This window comes from Aulonocara sp. 'chitande type north' Nkhata Bay, linkage group LG17 (assembly GCF_057382095.1).
Source record: "Aulonocara sp. 'chitande type north' Nkhata Bay isolate Kocher_YH1m ecotype deep benthic linkage group LG17, A_spYH_male_GT1.1, whole genome shotgun sequence".
Taxonomy (NCBI): Eukaryota; Metazoa; Chordata; class Actinopteri; order Cichliformes; family Cichlidae; genus Aulonocara; species Aulonocara sp. 'chitande type north' Nkhata Bay.
In genome coordinates this window covers 37,778,382-37,803,710 of record NC_141360.1, presented here as the reverse complement: position 1 = coordinate 37,803,710, position 25,329 = coordinate 37,778,382, and the positions used below count along the sequence as shown (strand labels likewise).

The 25,329-nt window shown below is 41.2% G+C and overlaps 1 protein-coding gene across 10 annotated transcripts in view; it reads left to right on the top strand.

The window, feature by feature from the left end:
* The window catches only part of celsr1a (cadherin EGF LAG seven-pass G-type receptor 1a), a 96,506-nt gene that overhangs the window by 31,279 nt on the left and 39,898 nt on the right, over positions 1-25,329 (top strand). For 7 of the 10 annotated variants that reach the window (XM_086268474.1, XM_086268475.1, XM_086268476.1 and 4 more), the window contains exons 2-7: positions 8,571-8,926; positions 9,009-9,297; positions 13,330-13,552; positions 17,626-17,741; positions 19,100-19,188; positions 25,133-25,213. In XM_086268474.1, the coding sequence (XP_086124600.1) occupies positions 8,571-8,926; positions 9,009-9,297; positions 13,330-13,552; positions 17,626-17,741; positions 19,100-19,188; positions 25,133-25,213 (1,154 nt within the window). The remainder of the gene's footprint in view (positions 1-8,570; positions 8,927-9,008; positions 9,298-13,329; positions 13,553-17,625; positions 17,742-19,099; positions 19,189-25,132; positions 25,214-25,329) is intronic. The other 3 variants (XM_086268479.1, XM_086268477.1, XM_086268478.1) reach the window with 1 other exon arrangement.

Sequence of the window (25,329 nt, the reverse complement as noted above, 5' to 3'; positions counted from 1 at the left end):
GGGGAGTTTCCCCCATAGTACACCCTTACAGATATGTGGGTAGGACCAAGAAGAAGAGTATATAAAATTTAATCCAACATTGTTCACCACGGTTTTTATGACTTAATGCTGAGATCAGAAAACATCTGTTATAATAGCGTTAAAAAACTCAACAGGACAGATCAAACTGGCACGAAAGATCTGAAAAAAAATTCTAATTTCTTTGTGTTGAGACGTCGCTAGGCTTCTCAGATGCAGCATCGGGTATCACTCATATGACACACTATATGGGATAAAACTATGAACTTTTGGGTACGATGCCCATTTTTGTCCCTAACTTTGTCTGTGTTACTGACACAACAACAAAAACAAGAGTATCTGACACCCTGGGATGAAAATAAGTTGGTCTACAACAGGTGTTTCTTCAAGTGTTACTCCACTCCACTTTATAATGTACCCAAACCAGCATTTCACAGTTTTTGAAAAAAGTTTTTTAATATATTATAAAACCAATTTTGGAAATATTTTTATTTTTAGGAGAGAAAAAAGGTGGTTTTACTGAATGTGGACATGACATGGGGCTATGTGGCTACTTTTGTTATGCATTTTTTTAAAATTGTTCTTTTGATACTAAATCATGTGTACAGATGGTTCAAATAAGTTTGTCATGAGACATAGAATTTCAAACTTGAAATTGATACCTAGGAAATTATGCAAAATTAAAAGGCACATCTTTTAAAATAAAGATTCAAACAATAAAGCTACAGATCTGTTTACTTCCTGCGGTTCTGGTGTCTTGGCACCACATTTCAGTGCTGATCTGATTGGTTCGGTAAGGTCTGCTGCCACTGTTTCTGTCTAGTTGCTGCTTTCTTGGCTTCAATCAAGGATTTAAAGAAAGTCGCACTTGAAAAATAATTGTGTTCTGTTAAATTAATACTGTGTAAAAACAGGCTGTACTGATAACGTTTTCTTCCTTAGCTGCAGCATTAACATTATCATTTTAATGCTTTAATGCTAATCCAATAATAATTTTTAGCATCAGTAGTATTAAAGTGAATATTTTTTTGACAACCCTACTCAGTACGTACCAACAGTAGTCGAGAACAAGAAGTACCGGTTTTGGTTTTGAAAAGTACAGTTAGTTAGTTAAGTTAGTCTACACTGGCATTATATGTGTTATAGCATAATGCTATATAATGAGTTAGGCTGTAACAGATATCTTCCCTATCTGGAAGATATCTGCTGACAAATATCTTAACAGTGGGACAGGTCAAAAAAGAGATAAAAATGAAGTGGACAGTGGAACCTTCATGGTTTATTTCTCATCTAAGAGTAACTTTTGGATAGTCATCAAAAAAACAAAGGAAACACGTTGTCACTGTGACCAAAAGAGAACTACCACTGAACTGGTGGGCAGCTTAAAGCAAGCGGGCTCTCTAATGTGAGCTGTACATTTGTGCCGTGGGACCCAAAAGTTCATTCTCTCTGACATCCCACCTGTTTGCCTTCTGTTTGATTTGTTCTCTCACTGATCCTGGTTCAGTCAGTGTGTCTGCGTGTAATCCCACCTGTTCTCCGGCTGTGGCCAGGATGTTATCTTTCTGACAGCCTGAGCGCTCAACCGTCCACCCAACACCCATACCTCACAAACGCCCCTTCCCTACTCCACCACTCAGTGCAGGGGTGAATGGAGTCTTTTGTATACTTTTTTAAGGGGGTTTCTGATAACTTGAAGAAACGATATAAATTAAAGGAAAGGGAATCGTACTAATACGATGGAATGCTAATGGTCACTACAGTCAGAGAAGGATGGAAGGTGCTTTGTGTAACACCCTGAGAGCTACAAGATAACCCCGTCCCTGCAGTTAATCAGCTTCCCTTTCAACTACTGCATGTGAAACAACATGTGGTATAATACTGCCTTCCTCCCTATCTCTCACTGTCTCCGTGTCCAGAGATTCTCTCCTCTTTCCCTCCCTTTTCCCCCCTGTCCGTATGATTGCAGGGCCGCTCTCCTGTCAGCTTTATCGCCACGTGTCAGTGTGAGGGTTCAAAACCTAGCCTCACTCTCTCTGCAACACTTTGATCAAATAGGCATACCTGAGAAAAAATATGGCCGACAGATTATGGCAGGAGATGAGAGGGGCTTTCGCTGAGTGCTTCCAGATATGAGAGAAAACACTCAAACTCATGAGCAGGCGAGTGGCTGCAGAGTGAAGCTCCATAGCGCTGAAGGGGAGAGCTGTGATAGCGAGGTATGCTTGGCTGCAGTTGAACTTTTGTGCTCTTCCTCCAGAAATCACTTTGTCAGAGTGCAAGAATTTAACCTCTTGCATGAAGTTAGGGTTAGGTTGTTTTGAGATGTCAGGGAGGGGGGAAAAGGCACTGTTATAATGTGACCTAACAGACTTTTCTTAGAGCCAGTAAATTATTATTTCTTTCTGTATCTGTTAACCTGCTGCCTGTGACATTCCTGCAGTTAACCCCTGGTTAACCCATGTTTGCATTTAAAATGACCACTTTGTCATAGTTAAACATTTAACTGTAAATCATGCTTTGTTATGGGATGCATAATAAAGGGCGGGGGATACAGCATATTTTCTTTAGCTTAATTGTATCAGTGCATGGACACCAAATTTTACTAAATAAAAGCTATCTTGTAAATAGTCTGAGACTACTATGAACTCGAGGGCTCATCTCATGTACCGTGTTCCTGAAATAACGTTAGCCAAGCAAACTTACATTAAATCAGCTCAACCAAAAAATACTTGAGACACTTAGCTTGACAAAGCTGCTTCCTAATACAGAGCAAGCTGATGGATCAGTCACACGAGTAAAAATAGGACAATGACCTCATTGCAACTACAAAAAAAAAGATGGCGTCTGGTGTTTAAGTTGAATTTTTTCACATTCTGCGATGGATTACAGCTTGTGCACATTCATGACCACGTTCGATCGCAAAGTGTTTGCACAGGTCACTTGACAGGAGGCAACCTTTCTGCTAACAGTTGCAGTCTGACCTGGATTGCTCTGAGAGCAATCGCTCTCAGAGAGACTGTTGAAAGTTTGCAAATAATTGCTATCCAATTTACAAATGCAGACATTTGCAGACCAACGTGTTGCCATTGGGACTCGACTCTGGATATGTTCCTATAGAGCTCGAAGGTTGCTGAGCTCAAATGTGATAGTTAAATGTGATTTTTTTTTTTATGTAGAAAGCAACAGTGATTTTGATTTTCAACAATTTGCACACTGAGTCCAACTGAGTTCATTTCTAGTTTTAGGGTCACTCTTTCACTTGTTTCAGGTGGTACTGTGCTGCATAGGCATTTCTCATTCATTTCCTGCCCTCACAAATGTCCTTTTTCCGCTCATCTTTTTTTTCTGCTATGCTGGCTTTAAGTCTTTTGATTGATGACCCATTGATTGAGCTAACCTAAGTTACTCTTTGCAGTGTGCTTTCCCTCCACATTCAGCATACAGGATGTCTGTACGTGTGTTTGCAGGCTGCTGATATGTGATCCAATGTTGGCGCCGGTTGCCGTGAGAGAGAAGAAGAGAGGAAACGAAAGGAGACTTGACATCTTGCTGGACAGACGAACAGAACAGTTGTAGATTATTGTCGAGGGGAAGGCTTCCTTTGAGGAAAGCTAAAACGTTTTAATGAAGCACATAAAGAGGGCAGAGCGGACTAGCAAAAAGATGAGAAAGATCAGTTCAGAGCACCTGAAAGTTATTGTTCTGGGCAGCGTTTCCTATTGGTGGGCTGGAAAAAGAAGGGAAAAGAAAACGGAAAAGAGAAAAAGAGAGGGTGGAACGTTGCCAGCTTGCCTTATTCAAAGAGTCTCTGTGTTAGATCACCTCTGAAGTCAAGCTTGGCGTTTGTTTTCCCCTCCTGATAGGCTGAAGGTGTTCAGGTGTGTCCAAGAAGGAGGGGCTGTTGTTTGAATTTCAGCCCAGTGATTGGCTGCAAGCCAGTAAAGGTTACAGGCTTTGTATTGGTTCAAAAATTTTAAACTTTTTCTTCTAAACCAGAGGCAGAAGAGAAAAAAAAGAGAAAACTAAAGGGAAAAATTAGCTTAAAGAACAACCTATAAAACGAACTGTGCTGGAATATAGAGAATTTTCACAACCCCCCCGTCTCCTTACAGGTTTCCGTCTTTTCTAATAGGGCACGTCCCCTGTGGTTGTGGCATTTTAAGCTCTCAATTGCCATTCTCTTTAGTCAGAAATAAATATAAATGCCAGCAGGATGGATTTATCTTCAGAGGGGAAGCTAAAATGAAAAGATGTATAAAATAGCGTTCTAATGTTAGAGAGGAAAGCGTGTGTTAGCATCTACCTTTCAGTGGGGGCTGATGGGGGGAAATGTGTGTGTGTGTGTGTGTGTTTCTCTCTGGTGGGCTTGTCACCTCTCTGAAAGCTGCCACAGATACAAATGTCTTGTTTGTTTTCTGTTGTTTTACTGCCCGCCCTCCCCTGACTAAACACCGGCGCTGGCTTTTACACTGTTCAGACAGTTGCCACCAGAGTTGAAAGGGACTACAGCGTGACCTCATGAGCACAGGTTCAAACTGTAAGGCTTAATAGTGCTACCTACTAGTGGTTGATGTAAATCAAAGTGAAGCTGAACTGCAGCGTAAGCACATTTCTACTTTTCAACAACCACAGACGTTTGCATTTATGCGAGCATCTTGTTTGTTTTTGCACACATTGTGACCGTCACGGTGACAGCTGGCCACAATGTGTGTCAGCACTCTGGGTTTGACATGACAGCGCCAACCACAAACACAGAGTGCGTGAGTTAGCGGGAACAATTCAGTACAATTCAATTTTATTTTTATAGCGCCAAATCACAACAAACAGTCGAGCCGCTTTATTGCAATATTACTGAGCTGGATCCTGCTGGAGGTTTCTTCCTAATAAAAGGGAGTTTTTCCTTCCCACTGTCGCCGAGTGCCAGTTCATAGGGGATCATCTGATTGTTGGGGTCTTCTCAAGGAGATAGACAGCCTTTCTACTTTTAAGAAAAATGTGGTCAGTGAAGCACACTGACTGTCGATCGACACAAGGTTTTTATGTGTATACATCCATGTGTGTGTGTTTGTTTGTGTGTGTGTGGTCAGTTGTCACCGGTGTGGCTTGCCTCACAGTTCTTTATCAGGTCTTATCACCTCTGCAGACCTCACCACCTGTTGTTTATCTCTAATCTGTGTTTTTCATATTTATTGACGCTGTAAGACTGTAAAGGTGCAATAAGTGAGTCATAATGTAGCCTGAACGTGCTGCCTATCATTACTGAACTTAGCCAGTCAATCAAGCAGTGCAGAATATTGCCAGCTAATTAAGATAAGGGAACGTGTATATAATAAACTGTTTCCATCCAAAGTGGCCAGCAGCACGGCTTGCATGCTGCTAGCTTGTTTTTAATCAGAGGGTTGTCTATTAAAACATTGCAGACCTGTTGGCACCTATGTGTGACTGTGGTGTGTCTGTCTGTGTGTGAGTTTGTGTGTGGCATACTTACGCAGAATGTGTTTTTCCATGCCGTCGGCTGCCTGTGACACACCCTTTCCACAGTCCAGCCCATCCTCTGCATGTGTGTGATCCCATGTTAGCAGCTGGTGGGCTCTATAAATAGCCTGGCCTGAGATGTCTCTGGAAAACCAAAGGAAACAAACACCTTGTGAAACCTTTAAAAATGTAAATACTTGTTCTTGCATTATTTCTTGGCCAAAAGGTCATAATGAACGCAGAATTGTCACACTGTGTCGATTACGATTGACTATCCGTCAGTGCATGGCCAATGTGAGATTTGCCTTACAAATTCTATTATGTTTTCTGTCATGGTCCATCACTTTTAGACCCAGTGCCAGGCTCCCACAGTGCTCTTTGGTGTTACTGCTCATATGCCGCTCACACGGTCTAAGAAGCTAACAATTTGTAAAGATCTGCCTGTTTTACCATAAGGGAAAACAATAAAATATTGTGTCTACACCTATTATGTATGCTTAGGCAGTTATTTGATGATGCCGCTAGGCCTCTCTGGTATAATGTCTTCACTTGGCACTGGAAGTGTACAAAATCATCAAGCAATCAAAGTCGAAAATCAGTTCCTAAAAGATAACTTCATATATTCTCTATATTTTATTGCATCTGTGCAGGATATGTGTATTCAAGCATACCAGGTGATGGATTTCTTGCAGCAAGTGAGATAACATTGTCCTCCCAGAGACACACTGAGAGGCAGGTGCTGAAAACTTTAGAGAAATAAACACACTGGCTAGCAGCTACTCTAGCAGCTAGCCTGTTAGTGCTGTGCTGAATGAGCACTTCCATTCCAGCACATTACAGCAGTCTGATAAAGAGCAGCTGCTGTGTAATTTCACTGCCCTGCAGAGTGACGTTAATGTGTGTCTACACTTGTGTGTTCGTTTTGTTTTATCCGTGCCGCCGATGATTCCCTTACAATCCCTGGAGCCCCAACGTAGCAGTTTCTCGGTTGCTTTGAAGTAGCCGACCCCCATGTTGCTTCCCATTGTGAGTTATTCATCTGTGTGTGGTTGGAAATGACCTCCAGTCTGGTTAGCAGGCATCCAGAACTCGCTTGTCCGCACCCTGCTCTGACTGACATCTGTGCATCTTCATGTGTGCGAGAAGAGTTTAAGTGCCTGAGAAGTGATCTCATGCAAGCCTGAGAGTGACAGGGCACCTGTGGTCGGACCTCACCGTGAACCCGAAAACACATATGACACACTCATGTGCTCATGGACTAGCAAAGCTGTGCAATGCGACCCATCTCCCTTCGTAGCTTCAACAGTATTATCCCCCACCAGCAAATTTCATCTGGCCCCACCACCTGTTGCCTGCTGTATTTCACTCAGGCCAAGAGCCTTCTGTTTCCCTTCATAAGAAACAGAGCTCTGCAAGAAGTAGGCATGACCCTGGGGGCGGCAATCCTAGACTAATCTAATTACTCCGAGTCAAGGCTTGAATAAGATTGAGTCTACACCAACTTGAAATTTCTTAACTCAATCTAGCAGCAAAAGTGTTACACAGTAAACAAGTCAAGCTGTCAAGCAGTAGTGCAGATTTGGGATTGGGTCCAGACAATGTGGCTTAAAGGTACTCCATGTAGCTGAGACATACTTAATAGTGGCTCCCAGGCACAATAACCTGAGAAATTACAAATTATTCATTTTGCTTTTGAAAACAGTTTTGTGAACTTCTCATTTAAGAACTATTAAAAGTTCCTGAAGGGCAGAGTTTTTAGCTGCGCATTAATAAGCTGGCTAACTATTGCTAATAAAATTAGCCATGGATGACTGTCATTTTATCTGATGAAAAAAAATACAATGCCTGTTTTCATCCCGCCCCACGGTTTATAAACTTGTACCAGAATGTAAGTGGAATGTAAATCTGCTGTTTACTCTTTGAGAAACATTACGAATTCATATGATGATGGCTAATTAGCAAGCTAACTATTGCGAAAAAAGGCTTGATAGCAATGTTCCCTCTAATTTTTCACGTGTCTGAGCAAACGCACAAACTCCCTGAGCGTCCCTTGGACCACTGTGAGCAACAGCAGACGTGTGCACTGTGGTCACGCCAGCGTTGAATCCATCCAAGTTACATGGTTTATTAAAATAATCAAATCACAGCATTTACATTTATGTTAGACTACTTTTAATTAAGTACTTTAGCCCACTTACAATGAAAATTAAAAAAAAAATCTTGTTCATGCCCTGTGTAGTATGTTAGCACTATTGGAAGTAATAAATAAATAAGATAAATAAAGAAAATAAATACCCGATTTTGTCCTCCGCTGTCCAAAATCAGAGTAATTCAATTTTTAAAATTAAATAAATACATTTTCAAAGAGTCTCTTGGATTTTTTTTATTTTCAAATACAAGTTGTTAGATGAGTTTTTGGACTTCCTGAAGATAGTCTGAGATAAACACAGACTGGAATTGGCAGAGATAACAGATGTGATTCCTCCTGACTTTTCTTGAGATGAAGGGTGAAGAGACAGGAGAGAAATGAGAGAAGAGATGTGAAGTTATTCAGGAGGTAAAATTATTTCTGTGTTAAAGTCTACATACAATGACATGTAAAGGAGTTTTTCTTTTCTAATGTAGCCAAGTGCTTGCTCCTAGTGTGCCGTCTAATTTTTGAGGTTTTCTCTCGGGAATTGTCGGGTCCTTAAAGCACTTTGTGGTGACTGATGTTAAGATTTGGTACTATATTAAAAAAATGAATTGAATGTTTTGGCTTACAACATTTGTTCTGACCTTCTTCTGTTTTGATAATAAGTTTTGGTATTGTGTCTCATGTTTGTGAGCCAAGATCACTGTGAGCCTTAAGTTTAACCATGTAAACTGTGGTTGGGTTCCTTGTGCAGTTGTCTGTAAATTTGCTTGTCATTATACCTTTGTATGAGTTCACTTCATTGCTTGTTATATCCGAGGGCTCTTTATTCCAAAAAGGTACATTGTTTTCTCTGAACTTTTTACCTTGTTAGACTTTTACTGTAATCTGGAGCTTTCCGTAAGTAAAGGCAAAATATCTTCCTCCTCTTTTTTTCCAGATGGTGTCCATCGTGTTGTTGCCCTCTGCACACTGCGGGTCACTATCATCACTGATGACATGCTGACAAACAGCATCACGGTTCGTCTGGAGAACATGTCCCAGGAGCGTTTTCTATCTCCCCTGCTCAGCCTCTTTCTTGAGGGAGTGGCGGATGTACTCTCCACCAAGCGGGAAGCAGTGTTTGTGTTTAACATCCAAAACGACACCGACGTCCAAGGCTCCATCCTCAACGTAACCTTTTCGGCGCTGCAGCCCGGAGGGGCTCCTGGTAAAGGCATGTTCTTCCCATCTGAGGAGCTGCAGGAGCAGATCTACCTCCACAGGACTCGACTCAGGCTCATATCCACTCAAGAGGTAACGCACAGTCCTGAGGTCAAAAACATCAGAAGCATTAGTAGAAGAAATAAATGTAGCTAAAATTCCTTCTTCCATTCAGGTGTTGCCGTTTGATGATAACATCTGCCTACGGGAGCCCTGCGAGAACTACATGAAGTGTGTATCAGTGCTGAAGTTTGACAGCTCCCCTCCCTTCATCGCCTCTGACACGGTTCTGTTTCGACCTATCCACCCCATCAACGGGCTGCGCTGCCGCTGCCCGGTCGGTTTCACCGGAGAATACTGTGAGACCGAGATCGACCTCTGCTATTCAGGGCCCTGCAAGAACAACGGGAGGTGTCGGAGCAGAGAGGGCGGTTATACCTGCGAGTGCCTGGAGGACTTCACAGGTGAGTTAAAAAGAAATAAACAAAGAAGAAGGTATTGAGTGATTCAAAGCTGTCAATCAGCTTGCCTTTTTTACCTAAACTATGTTGTGTATCCCCGATTACACATATACAACAATACCATATGAAAAGTCTATTATAAGCATGTGCAAGAGCTCATTTTGTTTGTGATAACAGTTTAAATAACCTGTGCAAAGCTGCTAAACCGCACAGACGGGTTGTAAAAGGTCTCACAGCCCATTGTTGTAGCTTGAGGTTGACCCCAGTACAGAAAGGACATGCTTTGTAGTACCGCAGGTAAAGCCACCTGCTTCCACACATGCATACAGTACATGAAATGTATTGCTGGAAAGGGGTGTACACAATCCTCACTACACCAGTCAGACCAGCTTCATCTGAAATAACATTTCACCTGTTTTCCAAAACCACAGTAGCTTTAATTTCTTTTGACGAGTAAAGAGTACTGGCAAGTAAATAAATTGCCTGTTAATCCTCATATATCAGTGAGTCACACACCAAGACTCAACAGATCAGTACAATTCAAAGCTGCTCCTATCAATATTTTTCTATTAAAAGTGGGAAAGTTATAATTAAAAAAGGAATGACTTGTAGGGACAAATCCAGAGAATTATAACTAATCTCTGTAATCCATCTTGGCACTGCAGAGCATCTCAGCGTGTTTATGCTCATCTTTATTTTGTTTTTCTAACCTGTAACTTTTTAACAGTTTTATTTATGTAGCGTATTTATTTACACATAAACTCCGTGCCGTAAACACTGAATAACTTTACAAAGATCTAAATATAAGCTAAAATGCGCACATACAGTGAAATGTAAAAGAAATGTGAGACTAAAAGGTTTAAGTGTTCTTCTGAATTAAGACACAAGTGTAATTGACTTCAGGTCAGAGGGCAGCTTGTTCCAAAGAATAACACCGCAGTAACTGAAAGCACCATCAACACACTTGATGGCCTGAGAGGTTGCGCTGGATTATAGACACTGAGAAAGTCCACAGTGTAGTGGGGGATCAGATCATTGAGTTTATGAACCAGTAGAAGGATTTTAAAGGTTATTCTGTATTGAACTGGGAGCCAGAGAAGTGACTTCAGCACTGGGGTAATATGGTCAAATTAGCATGTTCGTGTAAGGAGTCTGGCTCCTGCTTCATTCTGAATCAGTCTGAATGAGAAGTCATCCTACTAATGATCTGGGTAATCCTGCAAAAAGAGTGCTAGAGTAGTGTATCCTGCTGGATTGCATGAAGTCAGTTTCAGAAGAGAATTTCCTAACGTTTTATATTTCTTTGAAAGTGGTACAAAGCATGAAAAACTGAATCGTGAAGTCTAAAAATAATCGAGCATATCAAGCGAACAGCTGCACATTTCCCACAAGAGGTCTAAAATAAAAGGAAAAACTACTTCAGGTAAACGTTAAGCTCTGTTTGCTAAAAACAAAGTAACCACTGCAGGATCTTAATTATGAGACGTTTAGCAGTATACTAGCAAAACACAGCAAGCTGCCTGCTAACTTCAAACATGGACGTAAACAGTGCAGAGCTAAATATTCCAAATACTGAGATTACAAGTGTTTTGCAAGTGTTAAAGTAACTCATTACTCAGTTAGTCGATGAGCTATGGGAAAGTTCGGAACCTTTCATCATTCACATTCAAGCACTTTGCAAAATATTTCCGAATATCAGTGATCTTCCTCCCATACTTCCCCCTTGTACATCTGATACCTGACTGTCTCCACTCTTCTCTCCCTAATAGAGCCTAAACGGGCTCTGACAGCCTCCTGCTTCCCACCCCTCTGTGTCTCCCGACGCTCTGCCTCCCCTCTCTTTCTCATCCTCCATCTTATCTCAAGTAATTACCTGATTATATCTGACTTTGTCACTCATACTGCTTCTCGCCTTCTCCTCCTTGTGCCCATGTCCATCTTCTCCACCCACCCATCATATTTCCTTTACCTACATCTCGGTGTCCCCTCTTTGAAGGTCACAGTTCAACTCCTGATACTCAAGGGCCATCAGGGACTATTATGGGGCTGATGACAAGGGGAAGGCCTGTTTTGTCCTCTTCAGGTTTCCTGCATTACAGGGAAACAGATCCTTATAATTCCCCCTAGGAAAAAAGGATTATGCTGAGGAGAGAAGGGCCATTACCTGGTTCCAAGCTGTGCAGTTTTGGGGGTCTGTGTGTGCCCTGGAAGAGTAGAGCTTGTCTAGACATCAGATTGACACAAAACGCAGAATGGGACGCGGTGGCACCTATCACAAATATCATTACAGTCGGAAAGAGGCCTGCTGGCGTATTTACGTAGGAATTTTAAATGAGCAGAGCCAGGAAGCTGGGGCCAGTTGGCTGATTTTGGAAAAGCTAAAACCACATGGTCATTTAGAGGGATTTTCCCTTCCCGGACCTGTTGCGAAATTAAATTAGATAATGTAATATATCATGTATTTGATACCACCATGCAGCTTCAGTTAAGCAGTTAGCATGTGAAGGAGAAGGAGAAGTGTATGAGGGTAGCGATAACCTCATGACCAATGGGTAGTCAAGTAAGTTTGACCAGGCCTTAAGCAGCTCCAAACAGGAAGCCAAGCAAAGCAGCCACAGATGGATGAAAAGGGTTGAGGCTACAGGTTTAACATGTTCGCTGATACTGCTAGCCAAGAAGTAAAACAATAAAGATGTAAAAAAGGCAAGATTAATCCACTCCATAACATGCCCCGTACCCCAAAAACCACAGCGTATTTATGATGTAAGATGGGGAATTATTGTTTGCTTTTCTGCAAAATTAACATGAAATCACACACTGCTAATAAAGTACTTAAATTTAGTAAATTTAGTATAGTTATTTTTTTTGTTTTCTGTAAAAACCAAAGGTAGTTTCTAGTGTACCTACCTTTAAGTAGCCATAAGTGTGCCTACCTTTGCTAAATAAATAAATTATATCAAAATTCTGTTTAATTGCAGGGGTATTATGCCTTTAGTTGCGGGCATATCAGAAAATGTTGCCAAAGTGACTTAACCTAAGGTTTATTATCAGGATGGTAAAAACAAACAGGAATGCACTCATCCAAAAGTGGATTTCTTTTGTTCCTAACCTTGAATCACTTTAAGAGGTATTTAACTGATCAGCTGTTATCTGATCGTTGTTCGGTTTACAAGTTTAAAAGTGCAGTTAAATATAAGTTTAGCCATGCACTGAGCTTAGTGAAGGAAAGCCAGCAGTCTTATCCCTGTCAGCTTGCTTTCTTTTTGCAGTCTTTGTCCCTCCACCGTGACTCTTTTTCCAAACTCTCTCTTCTCTCCAAACATGGCCAAATTACCTTCTGGCTAAGAAGTGTGCTTCTCAGAAAAGACCAGTAAACAAGGTTTTGTCAGTGTTATTAACTGTTTGGAGGGTGGCGTGCCTTTCTTGAACTGATGTTTTTGGAGGGACTTTAACAACAGAAAGTTAATGCCACGTTTAACGTGTGCATGTTAGTTGAATAAATGTGCTTTGCTGATAGTCAAAGGCATCTTGTTTAAACAACTGGATTCCTTAAGGCTGAGTGAGGTCTGTATTTCAGTCAACTGTGGAAGGTGCGCTTCGCATAAAAGATAACATAATGATAACAAATTGATGAGACAATCAGATGACATTTATTATCATTGCTATATTGCATTTGGGGGTGGACCAAGCACCAGCAAGAATGGGAAATTTAAAAAAAAATCTCATGCAAGCTTTAGTTCAAAATTTTTCATTTTGCATCTGTTGCTGACACAAGAGCTTTCATAATATATTATTTAATTTTTAGTTATGCATTTCATAGTAATGCACTGAGGAAGTCAACAATTTGCATCCATGATATCATTAAAATGTCAACATAGTGTTGGGGCCAGTGCCATCCCAGAACCCCCATTAGCTCCGCCCCTGGTAGTGCTGCAGCTGAGAAACACAGGCCATATCAATTAACAGCAAAATGTTTCTCACAGTAAAAAAGATGCAGAACAGCTCTGTGTAACTTGGTCCCTCTTTTTCTTGCAGGCGAGCACTGTGAGATTAATGCATCATCAGACCGCTGTGTACCAGGTGTGTGCAAGAATGGTGGTACGTGCATCAACAGGCTTGCAGGTGGTTTCATGTGCGAGTGTCCACCCGGGGAGTATGAGAAGCCCTACTGTGAGATGACCACCCGCAGCTTTCCTGGACAGTCCTTCATCACCTTCAGAGGCCTGCGGCAAAGGTTCCACTTCACCGTCTCCTTCATGTAAGTTTGGTATCTTTTGTGTCTACCTCTTTGCTTACTAATCACCATTACAACTGTCAAGATTACTGTTCTTATATGGCACACATACAGTTTATTATGGGAGCATGGTTGCCAACTCTCACATCTGGCATATAAAACACACTTTTACCTTCAGTCTCATGCTCTAGTGCTGCACAAAGAGATCTCATGATAAGAGGAAGCCTAAAAAGCCACACCTTTATGAAAAAACAAACAAACAAAGGGTTTGCCATGTGCGCAGAAAAGTTTGTTTAACCTTTTAGCACCAAAAATGGTCCAAAAATATCAGATCAGTGTGGGAGGGAAGGACGTTTTCTTTACTTAAGCTGGTGATTTCTATGAAATCAAATTTATTTATATATATAAAATTTGAAAACGCAAACCACATAAGGAGTTGTCCGCTAGAGTGGGATTTTCACGGCATATTCTGCACCACATCTCTATGCGTTCATCATTTGTTTGAAGCCAGCTCACCTCCTGCAACCACTTTTCCGAGAATGCACGCTTCTTTTGCGGTTCGGACTCCTTCTGACATTTCTTTGGAGGTGGAGAAACACCAAAGTAATTGCTTAAAGGAGCTTACTTCTTTGACATCTTTAATAGTTCTAAACAAATGTCTGTCCTCCTCCAGAAAATCTGACGTACGCAAACACGCGTTGCAACTTCTTATCTGGTGCGCGTTTTTTATTTTGACAGCGAATGCGCACCTGCGGACCACTTATGTGCAGCCCTGGATATATAAAATGAATACATTCAATAGTCTTAGCCTCATGTTTTCCTTTTCTGACACTCACAGTAAAATGCTACAGTACACATTATTTAACATCCCACAATTAAACTCCCCTTCCATCTATCACTACATGGCCAATTTAACTTCAGTATTTACACTGAAACAACTTCAAAATACAACAGCAATAAATGCTGTCAGAATTAATAAATATTCCACTGTAGTAGATTCACAAAAATAGTCATTACTCAGAGATGCCCTTCTTAGCAGTTCTTGGTAAATGTAAGATGCCACAGACAGCAACCCCAGTGTATACCTGCAGTTCAGCAAGTTCATGCCTTTGCCTTTAATTTCTCCTTTACTTAGTAAGTGGTAGTTTCCACTCTTAAACAGCAGTAGTAAAATGATGGGATGATGAAGTTAAAACAAATGGGATCATATTGTGGGAATAAAAAAAAATAAATCAAAAAATGACACCCTGTGTATAATGAAGTATTGAATCCCAATGCACGCAGTGTTTACCCCAAACAGCTCTGGCATTCATTAACAGGTAGCCTAATGTGTGGAAACACATTATTTTAATTAATATAAATGATCATTCCAAATAAAAATAAAAACCCTAGTGATGATTTCACTAAAAAAGCAAAGAGAAAATTTTAGCAGCTTTAGCTTGATAGCTAATCGCGTTAATGTTAGCAAAGTATCACAGTTTTACGCTTGCCTTACTTTTTGTTGCTTCCAGCTAACTCTGATCAGAGCAGCTGTAAAGCCAATAGATGCACAATGATTATATACATGATAAACGAATATGACTTCAGCTAAATCCCTGATAATAGCTAGTTACTTGGACATGCTAATGACTGCAGCTGAGAATAACTATGGAAAAAGACATTTTTCCGAATGGTTTCAGAATTTAGTGTCACTATTTAAAATTCAGCACCCTGTGAGCATTTGTGCGTGTCATAAGCAGCAATTTAAACACAGTGGAAGTCAGCAAACTTAAGTGTGCCAGCTGGGACGTGCTGAGACATGCATGCACTTTTCCATTGTGTCTCACCTCCTTGAATACGTACATAGAGATGCACATTCAGGAACAACCAAGGTATAATTCACACAGTACATCTGAACATGAAGATTTATGATTTGTGCCTTTCACACTTTTTAAAACAAAGTGAAACCGCCAGAGGAAAAACAGGTGTACTGTAGGGCTGAACGATTATGGAAAATAATCTAATTGCGATTTTTTGCCCCAATATTGCGATTGCGATGCGATATGCGATTATTTTTTAAGGTCTTTGTCTTCTGTATTATTAAACAAAGACAAGCAATACATCATATAGTATGGCCAATACTATATTACATTAATTTTAAACTGTTCTTTCCTGGAAGACAGACCTCTGTTATGATGACATGAGGTGATGCATGAATTGATGACTGACATTTTTATTTAACTTCTTCAATCACAACAGTATATTTGAACATACACAATAGTTTATTTTTAGCTTACAAACATCTGAGCATAAAGTGCTGACAAGGAACCCTGGTGTAAACATTAAAATGAAAGTCAGTACAATGTGCAGATTGCAGAAATATACATAAAAAAAATCAGTGGCTTTACCACACTCAGTTTTTCGACATCTGTGAACTACTAGACAGTCATTCAATTAAAAAATAATATTAAATAAATAAAACTAATAAATAAAAAATACACACATCTTACTGATCTCTGCAGTCAGTAACATTACACATAAAGTGCAAACATAATAGCAATTGTATAAACACACACACAAACACGCCTTTAAAGTTTAAAGGCGTGAAATTGGACGGTCTAGTTCTGATTAGCGTCACCGCTGTCTCGGTGGAGTTTAATAAACTCGGCCGTCTGCTTCTTGCTATCTAAAATATAACCAGACACTGGTGTAAATTCTCGACTGTCTCATACTTCTGTTTAATAAGTTTTCTGTTTGACGTTTAGTCAGCTGTGTGAAAACCAAGGAGGAACCCACCCGGGGGATTAATAAAGTTTTATTTTATCTAATCTAATAACTTTAATCTCAGCCAAACCGATTTACTCACGAACAAACAAAACACTGAAAAAAGCCCAACAATAACATTTTTAGGTTGTCTAAGTGACTTATATATTACGTTTAACCCGAGCAGCGAAACTCCGCGGTGATCTGAAAATGATGTGCAGGGAGTTGTGCCGTTCTCGGCCGCATCAGTAACCCTCGAGGTCCCGGCTAGCTGTCGAGCTGGTGGGTAGCAGACGCCTCTGAAAACGTCGGAGCACTTTTGCAAATATGGGATATCTTGATAAACCGAGCAGATATTTGATGTTTACACAACTACTTTCTCGCCTGAAAATATGTTAAAAGTTTATTTTGTGACCCAGAAAGATTAGTATGAGTAATTTTAAAACTTAGTAGCGGCCGCCATTGCTGGAAACTGGAGTTTGGCTGGGCCGCGCTATGAATTCTGGGATATGGTAGTAATTTGGACAGCCTTCGGCGCGTCGCTGTGACGTAATCGGTCTACAAATGCGGCCTCAGGAGGATGCAGCCCATGAATTGTATAATATAATCGCAGTATAATCGCAGCCTTTGCGGTTAGAAAATTGCACTTGATCATGTCGCGATATTATCGCAAATGCGATATATCGTTCAGCCCTAGTGTACTGTAAATATTACAAAAAGAAGTACTTTAACTCATTTTTACCAGTAATAGGTGAGATGATTTTGTAAATCTGTGGACAGAGTGACGGTGAGAAAGGTTGCCAGTGAGGTGAAAACAGGAAAGGCTGTGTGATTTGTTTCCTAGATTCCCTTATCAGTGTTTGGCTTCAGCCATCCTGACTTCCTGCCCTCCTGGGCTCACTAGCATCTGCCGGCTGACTCCACTGCCCTCACCTTACACTCCAAACACACAGACAAACACACACACATCTGAACTTTGAACCCCGTAGAACACACACACAAGTAGGTGCTGGCTCATTTGCCAGGTCTTTTGTGTCGTTTTCACATGTAGACACAGTCATGCACCGTCTACTTCAGAAGCGCCGTTTCCTCTGTGCTTTACACATCCTTCCTTTCCTTTCCAAGTGACTTTTCCTCAAGAACGCCTCGGTTCTTTTCGTCATAAAACTTTCTGCAAGGTTCTCGACCTTTCAGTCCTGCACTGTTTGAGTTGGAGAGGCGTTAAAAAATGTGATGGGAAACACGAGCATCCCGTAAAGAAAAACAGCTGTAATTCATGCAGCCCTTTCTATGACACATACATGAAAGTTCCTTTTATCAAAGTTAATCATCTTTACAAAAAAATTTTTTTTCAGGTTTGCTACCAGGGAAAGAAACGCCCTGCTCCTCTACAACGGCAGGTTCAACGAGAAACATGACTTCATCGCCCTGGAGATCATCGCTGAACAGATTCAGCTCACCTTCTCTGGAGGTTAGGCCCCGTAATGCGTGATCGTCTGCTTTTGTGTGTGCGACTGATGCGTATCAGTTCTCGGCTGCATTATAAGCAGATTAATATGGCGTAAGTGCGCGTTATCTAAAGTGACTTTTACAGAGACGTAGGTACATAATTCTTATCTATCTCCACTTTATTTTGACAAATGCACGTTAGTGCATACACAAATTATCCAAATATAGTAGAGTCAAACATGATGCTTTAAAGGATAGGAGTGTTTTATTTTGAAAGGACTGATTAATGGTGACACCTAACTGGCCAAAAAACACCACCACAAAATCCATGATGGCTAAGGTCCATAAGCAGCACGACAGTGGCAACTTATTTGTTTTAAACATTTTTGAAAGATCAATTCGTACAAACATTAGCGCATTTAAACTCATTCAAGTGTGCTCACACACCCAGCATCATTGTTACAACTGGTAACTGTTGAATGCAGATCAAACACATGTTCTCCGAGCTGAGTCTACTTTCCCATGGTCGCGTACAGGGAGGAATCCAGTTCAGTATGACTATTTTGGGTGAAGCCTGTTCGGGAGAGAAGCCAAGTCCTTGTGCCCTGCTTCAAAACTGACATATATCTAAACGTTCGACGCATGAATCATCAAATTAAATGTTTTGAATTATGAGTCACGTTTAATGAGAGGAGTAGGAGGGAAGCTCTCAGGATTAGTCGCAGTAATTTTCTTTCTGTGCTTTTCATTGGCGAAGTAGGACATCAGTTAATCGTGTTTGCTCCTTATCTTTCTATACAAAGACTCGCGCACACACACACTCAAGTCCTTAATGTTGCCGCGCTGTTTGCCGATTTCCCAGAGCAGGGGATGTGTGCCCCGGCTGCTCCTGCCCTTGACAAACAGGGTAAACCCTCTGCAAATCTGGTGCCGTTGTGCACTACAGTCTCCACACTGAGAATCACTGATGCTGCAGACTAATGCGTGTTGATTTATGATCTGTGTGGTGTGCGTGCATGTCAAGATAAGACACAGTGAATGTTTATTAGTAACTTATCAATAGCCAGTGGTTTATGTTTTAAAAATTGAAGTGATCCATGTATCGTGTTACAACGAGGTAAAACTTTTTAACCTTTAAAAGAAAGAGAGTACAGCCTTAGTATAAATAAAAGATCCTCAGGGGGGTTTCCTCCTTCCTTTTCTGCTAATGTTTGCAAGCAGCTCCGCTTTGCAAATTTTAGCAAGCAGTTTGACACTGATTGACAATTTGATTTGATTATTTTAAGCCCTTGTGTACAAATCGAGAAGTAGCATGCCCGTGTAGTCATGTGCACAAATCAAGTTGCAGAATTAACTAATAACAATTTGTTTCTCATGCAGGTGAGACAAAGACCACAGTGGCTCCCTACGTCCCGGGTGGAGTCAGTGACGGTCAGTGGCACTCAGTCCAGCTCCATTACTACAACAAGGTAAGAAATGCAAGCAGTCAGGTCGCTTCCGTGTTTTCTTCCCTCCTCTTCCAGAAAACTTTTTCCATTCTCACCACTAAAACAAAGGATCCTGGCTCAAAGTTGGGAGAGAAGAGTTTGTGCTTGAATTTGATTTTTTTTTTTCCTGTTTTGGTGTGCGATCCATAATACTGGGGTGATAGTGTGTTTAGCCAGGGTTGAGGATTAGTGAGTTCAGGAATTGTGTTGTGGGAGTGAAGAGGATTTCTTTGATGTTCACCAGTGATTTGTGAGATTATCTAAAAGTGTAGTTAGGTTGTTCCCCTGTGTTTCAGTCCTAAATTCTGAATTATAGCCTGGCTTCAAGTGTTAAAGTTCACCTTTGGGCCACTAAAGTGAATGTAGCATGTCTGTCTTAGTTAAGCGTGAATGACCTCCATATGCAGCCCAAGCATATTTCCATAATGCCGCAGTCTAGAGGTATTCCTAATCACCAACATCCGTGGGAATTATTAGTTTGTTTCACTCACAGCTCAAAGTGATTTCCTAAAATGTTCCCACGATGGTCCTGTTTTCTAAATGAGAAAAAAACCCGACTTTGATTTCGCAGTGTAGCTTGAGTATCCTCTTCAGCTGCAATATTATATTAAAAGGGTTTACATTGCAGTCAGTTCCTGGTGTTACTTGACAAACTTCCACCCTGCAGGCGTTGTTCTTATAATATTAAGCCAGACGAGAAATAAGAGAACGCTCTATTTCTGAGGATGAACAAGCTTTTGTGTCGTGTTTGGTTGCTGTAAAATTGAACGTTTGATAACTGCATTTAACGTTTGCTGTCAAAACAGAGTACTCATCAACCCAGTGTATGAAAGTTGAAACAGCATTAAATGCACCATCTTCCCGATGCTAATGGATCCTGTCCTGATCAGCATGTGCTGCCTTTACTCTTTGGAAGCTGAGAGGTGTGCTCGTGCTATCCAAAAAATATTGTTCCATCTTTTTCATTCTTTACTTTCGTGATTTCCCTAAATGTACGTGAGGCCGCAAGCTGTAGCATCACTGACTCGGCGTCGTATTACTGCAGCACCTGGGTCTTGCAACCTGTTAAAGAGAGTACCCCGATTCTTGGCCTGACACTTGCCTACAATGCACAGCTTCTCACATTTCACAGGTTGCTCGCCTTTCTTGTGTCCACGAGCTATAGATCCCTGAGCATGTTTGGTTGCCTTGACAGGGACGTATTCATCAAAGCTGATGAATCGGGCTGCCGCACTTTATGTGTTAGCTTCTGGGTTACATCTGTACGTCTATTGTTTGAGGTTGTATGACCTTTTTGTCAGCTTCTTGACAGAATAGTGATGCTGTAGAAACAATGGTTCAAACCAGCTTCGGTGCTGCTGCAAGGCTCATCGCTACTACAGGTATTATTTCTGGATACAGTCTGTTGACATGGAAGACTTCTTTGTTTTGTTTGTCCATGGGGTTGTCAGGTATTTGTAAGAATGCCACCCTGGAAACGAGAGATTAATTCCCATGTCTGAACAGATTTCCTGCTTTGTTCCCTTTCTGTGCAGTTTGCTTTTGTTTTGTTTTTTTAATTTAACTCTACTGATCCTATAGGCTTCCTTTTCGATTCCCCAGCATGCAGATACAAGTAGGCAGCACACGAACGCACGCATTTGTAGCCCCAGTATCACAAGCGTTATTTGTGTGTGTGAAGGAGGGGGGCGTGTGCGTTTCGCTTCTGTCAGTCTTGATACAGACCAGTGATTTTCAGAGCTGGCGACACATTCCGTGAAATTAGCCCAAGGCCGACTGCAGCGCTGACACCGGGTCAGCTTTTCCTCATGTGCTGAATGATCAGAAGTCAGATTGACTGATGGTAATATAATCCTCCAAGCACTGGCGGGGGGATTAGTGGAAATGAATATGGCAGAAAGCAGTAATGTTCTCACAATAGATTAGGCCTGTTGACATGTGTATGTAGGAACATGATGAAGCCTCACATAGGATCTCTCTGTCTTTGTCTCAAACACACGCAGTGTGTGAGTCAGTCTGCACCAACAGGTTGTGTTGTGGTTGTATTCCCGTATAAAAGCAAGGTTGCCGATGTCCTTTTGCAGTTAAATTGCCATCCTGCAGCAACTAGGTCACTGTTAATAGAGGGATTTTCTGTTTCATGATGTGTATCTGAGGTTTTGGTTGGACTCTGAATGAAGTAGATAATGTGAATTTCATTGTATGCAGATGACAACAGATTTAACACAGTCATCTTATCTCAAACAGATTGCATGCGATTGCCATCTCGACCCCATTCAGTTACAAACAGCAACTGACTGCAAGTAGTCATAGGATTGGTCGCCATCTTCAGGGCAACCAGTTAAAAGCAAACTTTTTTTTAAACCCAAAACTGACATTTCTCCTTGTATAGAAAGAAAACAAACAACACACGCAAAGTAAAGTCAAAGCTCCCTCAAGCCTGTAATAGCTCGTGATAATGGCTTGCTTTATTTTTAATCACTGGCTTTAAACAAGTTAGCAGTTGTCCCAAGGAGGTGCAACTTAATCCAGGGTTGTTGGCCCCACATACAATCTAATTGTATTGTTTAACGGCACGCTCACGCAGTCCTCACACACACACACATGCACACACACCATGGTTTTTGGGTCAAACGATGAGGCGAGTGAAGCTGTGTACGACTTTATGTTTGCCCCCTTTTTTCAAGTGTCTGTAGCTGTCATCTGAAGAATTAGGGTGCCTTTAATAAAAACTGAAAGTCAAAGGTCAGGGGAGGGTTGGCATGACAACAGACATGGATTTGCAATTGTTGCGGTGATGAGAGTCGACTGGAAAGCTGGGTGTGCATGCGGTTAAATCCGGGGGAGGGGGGCCGACAAATCGAGAGTGTGCGTGTTTCTGAATGTGTGCTAATGTGTGTACCCCTATTAGAGAATGCCACACAATACCAATGGAAGGATAAAGACATTGTTGAGATTCCATAGAGCAAAGACTCAAGGACAGCCGACTGTGTTAGCAAACTCAAACAGGATGCACAGACGCAAACACAGATAAAAAGTGTGTTGAAGTGATATTCCTGGAGCAGCTGGAGGTTTTCTCCTGGGTTTTGATGTGTGTTAACTACAGGAAGTGATGCTTCTTGTTGCAGGAAATGATGCAATTTAGGACACTGGGCAGGATATGAGTTGTATCGTGATTGTGTGTCTGCTAGGCCACCTGCATGGAGGTTTTCACTCAACCTTGCAGCAACTACAACCTTAAAGTTAATTTCATGAACTCCACAGGTACCTCTTTAGTTACTATCAGAGTGTTAACAGTAAATATAAGTTTGCTACTTCCCACATATGCTGTACTCCAATAATCCTGTGGCTCTATTTCATGTATTATTATTATTAATATGTTGTTGGTTAGTACATTTACACAAGGGAACCAAGGAAATGATTAATAAGTTGGAATTTACAGCAACAATCTTAGTAACATTTTATATCATATTTAAAGCTAAAACAATGTAAAAATAACCTATAATTAACCTTCATGTAGCCCATCCTCATGGTCCTAAATCCAGGTCTGCAGACATGACGTGCCCGTGTGTTTGCAGTATTTTTATTATAGTGTTTTTCCCACATGATGTTAGACATGCTCATAGTATCGTGCCGGCTAATATTGGCTGTGATAATTGCAGTTAGGGTGTGCAGACAGCATTCCCAGACAGGCTTAGCGAGTACCATAAGTTCACTCTTACTTTTGCCTTTGCTGTTCTTCCCTCGGACTCACCGAGGTTGCTTGTGTGGCGGCGTTTTAATCATCAGAACATAAGTGCAAATTGCTTCACAGCGTAGTGTGAAATGTTTTTTAATATGCTGTGTGTGTGTTTGTTTTGCATTCCACCTCTGCAGGACTGAACCTCTCGGTTAATTAGAGACCTGTTACTCACCCCCACTGACAGGCTTTTTTTGATATTTAAAAAAAATGGTTTTGTGTTATGAAGGTATCGAAAACGTACGAATCTTAAATTTAACAAAGTTGATTTTCACTCTGCTTGTTTTTCAGCTCAGTTAAGTAATTGGTTATCTGTTAAACAATATGTACGTAGCAATTATTGTCAAAATATTCTCAAAGGAGCTCAAAAACATTGAAACAAGGGTAAGAAAATGTTGGAAAAGTAAAACAAAACAAAACAAAACAAAAACAAAACATACAGAGAACAGGGACCATCCTGCTTGTTGTCAGCGCTCAGTTCAAAACCCTGCATCTCTGGTGGTATGGGGGTACATTAGTGCCTAATTTATTTAGTTGGAAGCTTATATAATTGGTGTATACCGTCAGTGGTGAAAGGTGTACACAGGTTTATAGCATCATATGCTCTCATCCATTCCATATTGTGTCAGTTTAATTGACTTTTAGTTACATTTTGCACGGCATCCCAACTTTTTTCAAAATACATGCATACCGAAATTTTATTAGGTCTCAGAGGGTAAAATATTGGAGGCTCCTGGTAATAGTCTCTGTAAATAAAGACCAAATACAAATATATTAATGCAGATTTTTGCTTTGTCTCGCTTTTAGTCACCAGAAGAGTGGATCCAAACACTTATCTCAGTCTGTGCTGTAAAATAAACAGACTCTTACCCTCGTCTTCGTGCTTCTATCCATCTCTTTGTTGATGTTTCAGGATTTATTTGGGTGTGCAGCGTGAACTCACACACACACGCGCGCGCGCGCAGCCTTACGTACACGCGCTCAGTGGATAACTGTTTTTAAGATACGCTGCAAAGAGCCCGACAGTGGTTTTGAAGTAGTCATCCATCCTCCTTTAGTTGCAGTTTTACATCAGCTTGCCCGGGTGGCCGTCGCACAACAGAGTGGCACGCATTCCTTTTTAGGTGTTTAACTGTGTCACGCTCACTCATACACTTCTGTGTGAGTGTTTGCTGCAGATGAAGGGCACAGGGCTCATTGTGTCTGTGCGTGCTATCTCGTGTTCCTGCACAGACATGGGTGAAGGTTTTGTGTGTTGTCTTTACTAAGTGCTTTTAAAAAAGGTTAAGTAGTTCTCTTTTTTTTTAAGGTGAAGCCCCAGACACTGCATTCCCAGTCAGGGTGTGTTTTCAGAGGAAGAGGCCATGTTATTCTTTGTTCTTCTTGATGTTTCCACAGACCTTAGACAGTTGAGGTTATCATCACACATAAACACACACAGTGCCTTTAGCTACCTTTAGCTGCTATTTTACCAACTGTAATACGATACAGCAACATGTGTTCATGTTCAAACATTGTAGGTAAACCTACACCCCCTCAGAGGAAAAATATTGATCACTTTTTACTAACTTACTGTAATCATCACATAGTGCTGCACATGTTCTTGTGTCACTGTTGTGTTACTGGCTTTGTCGACATGCTGGTAGCCGGGTTTCGGGACGTTCACGTGTTTGAATGTTTCCACTGTTTTTTTCCTGCTGTAAATTTCACCTGTTCTTCACACAGCGTTGCATTTCACAGCGTGACGTAAATCTGCCACAGTCGCTTTTGTCCAAAGGCGGCAGTGCGTGAGTTGTTGCCTATTGTGCGAGGTGGTGGGAGAGGTGTTTTTGAAGTGGGCAAGTAGGATGTCGTTATTGTCGGCAAATTGGTCGGTAGCGAATGTAACCGCGGAGCATGAAGGCATCTCGCGTGCAGCGCTGTTGTTGTGCTGATGGGAACAAAGATTCAGACGCACTCCGTCACCGTACTTTTGATTTTTTTTTTTTCCATAATTTATTGCTTTTCTTAATGAAAAGACGCAATTAATCTGCAGATACAAAAGAAGCAAAAAGTATAAAAAGAATCACAAAAAATGCACTAATTACACGTTCACGTGAGTAAAGAGCATACACGCATGCTGATGAGGCTTGGCTGTGAGCTGCAGGTCTAATGCAGTGTCTCTCTCTCACGGTGTCTCTCTCCCAGGACGGGTGGAGTCTGGTGGACTCCAGCGGAGCTCTGCGGCTCCCTCTCTATACCGCCTGGCTGGAGCTCAATAAGAAGGAGGTAACCTCTGACCTCTAGCTTAGTCCCCAACTGGGCTTTTTTTCCCCCTTCGCCTGGGTCTCATTTAGTCCTCGCTCTGCTTCTAGTACAGTCCACTGGACTAACTCTGTCACTTG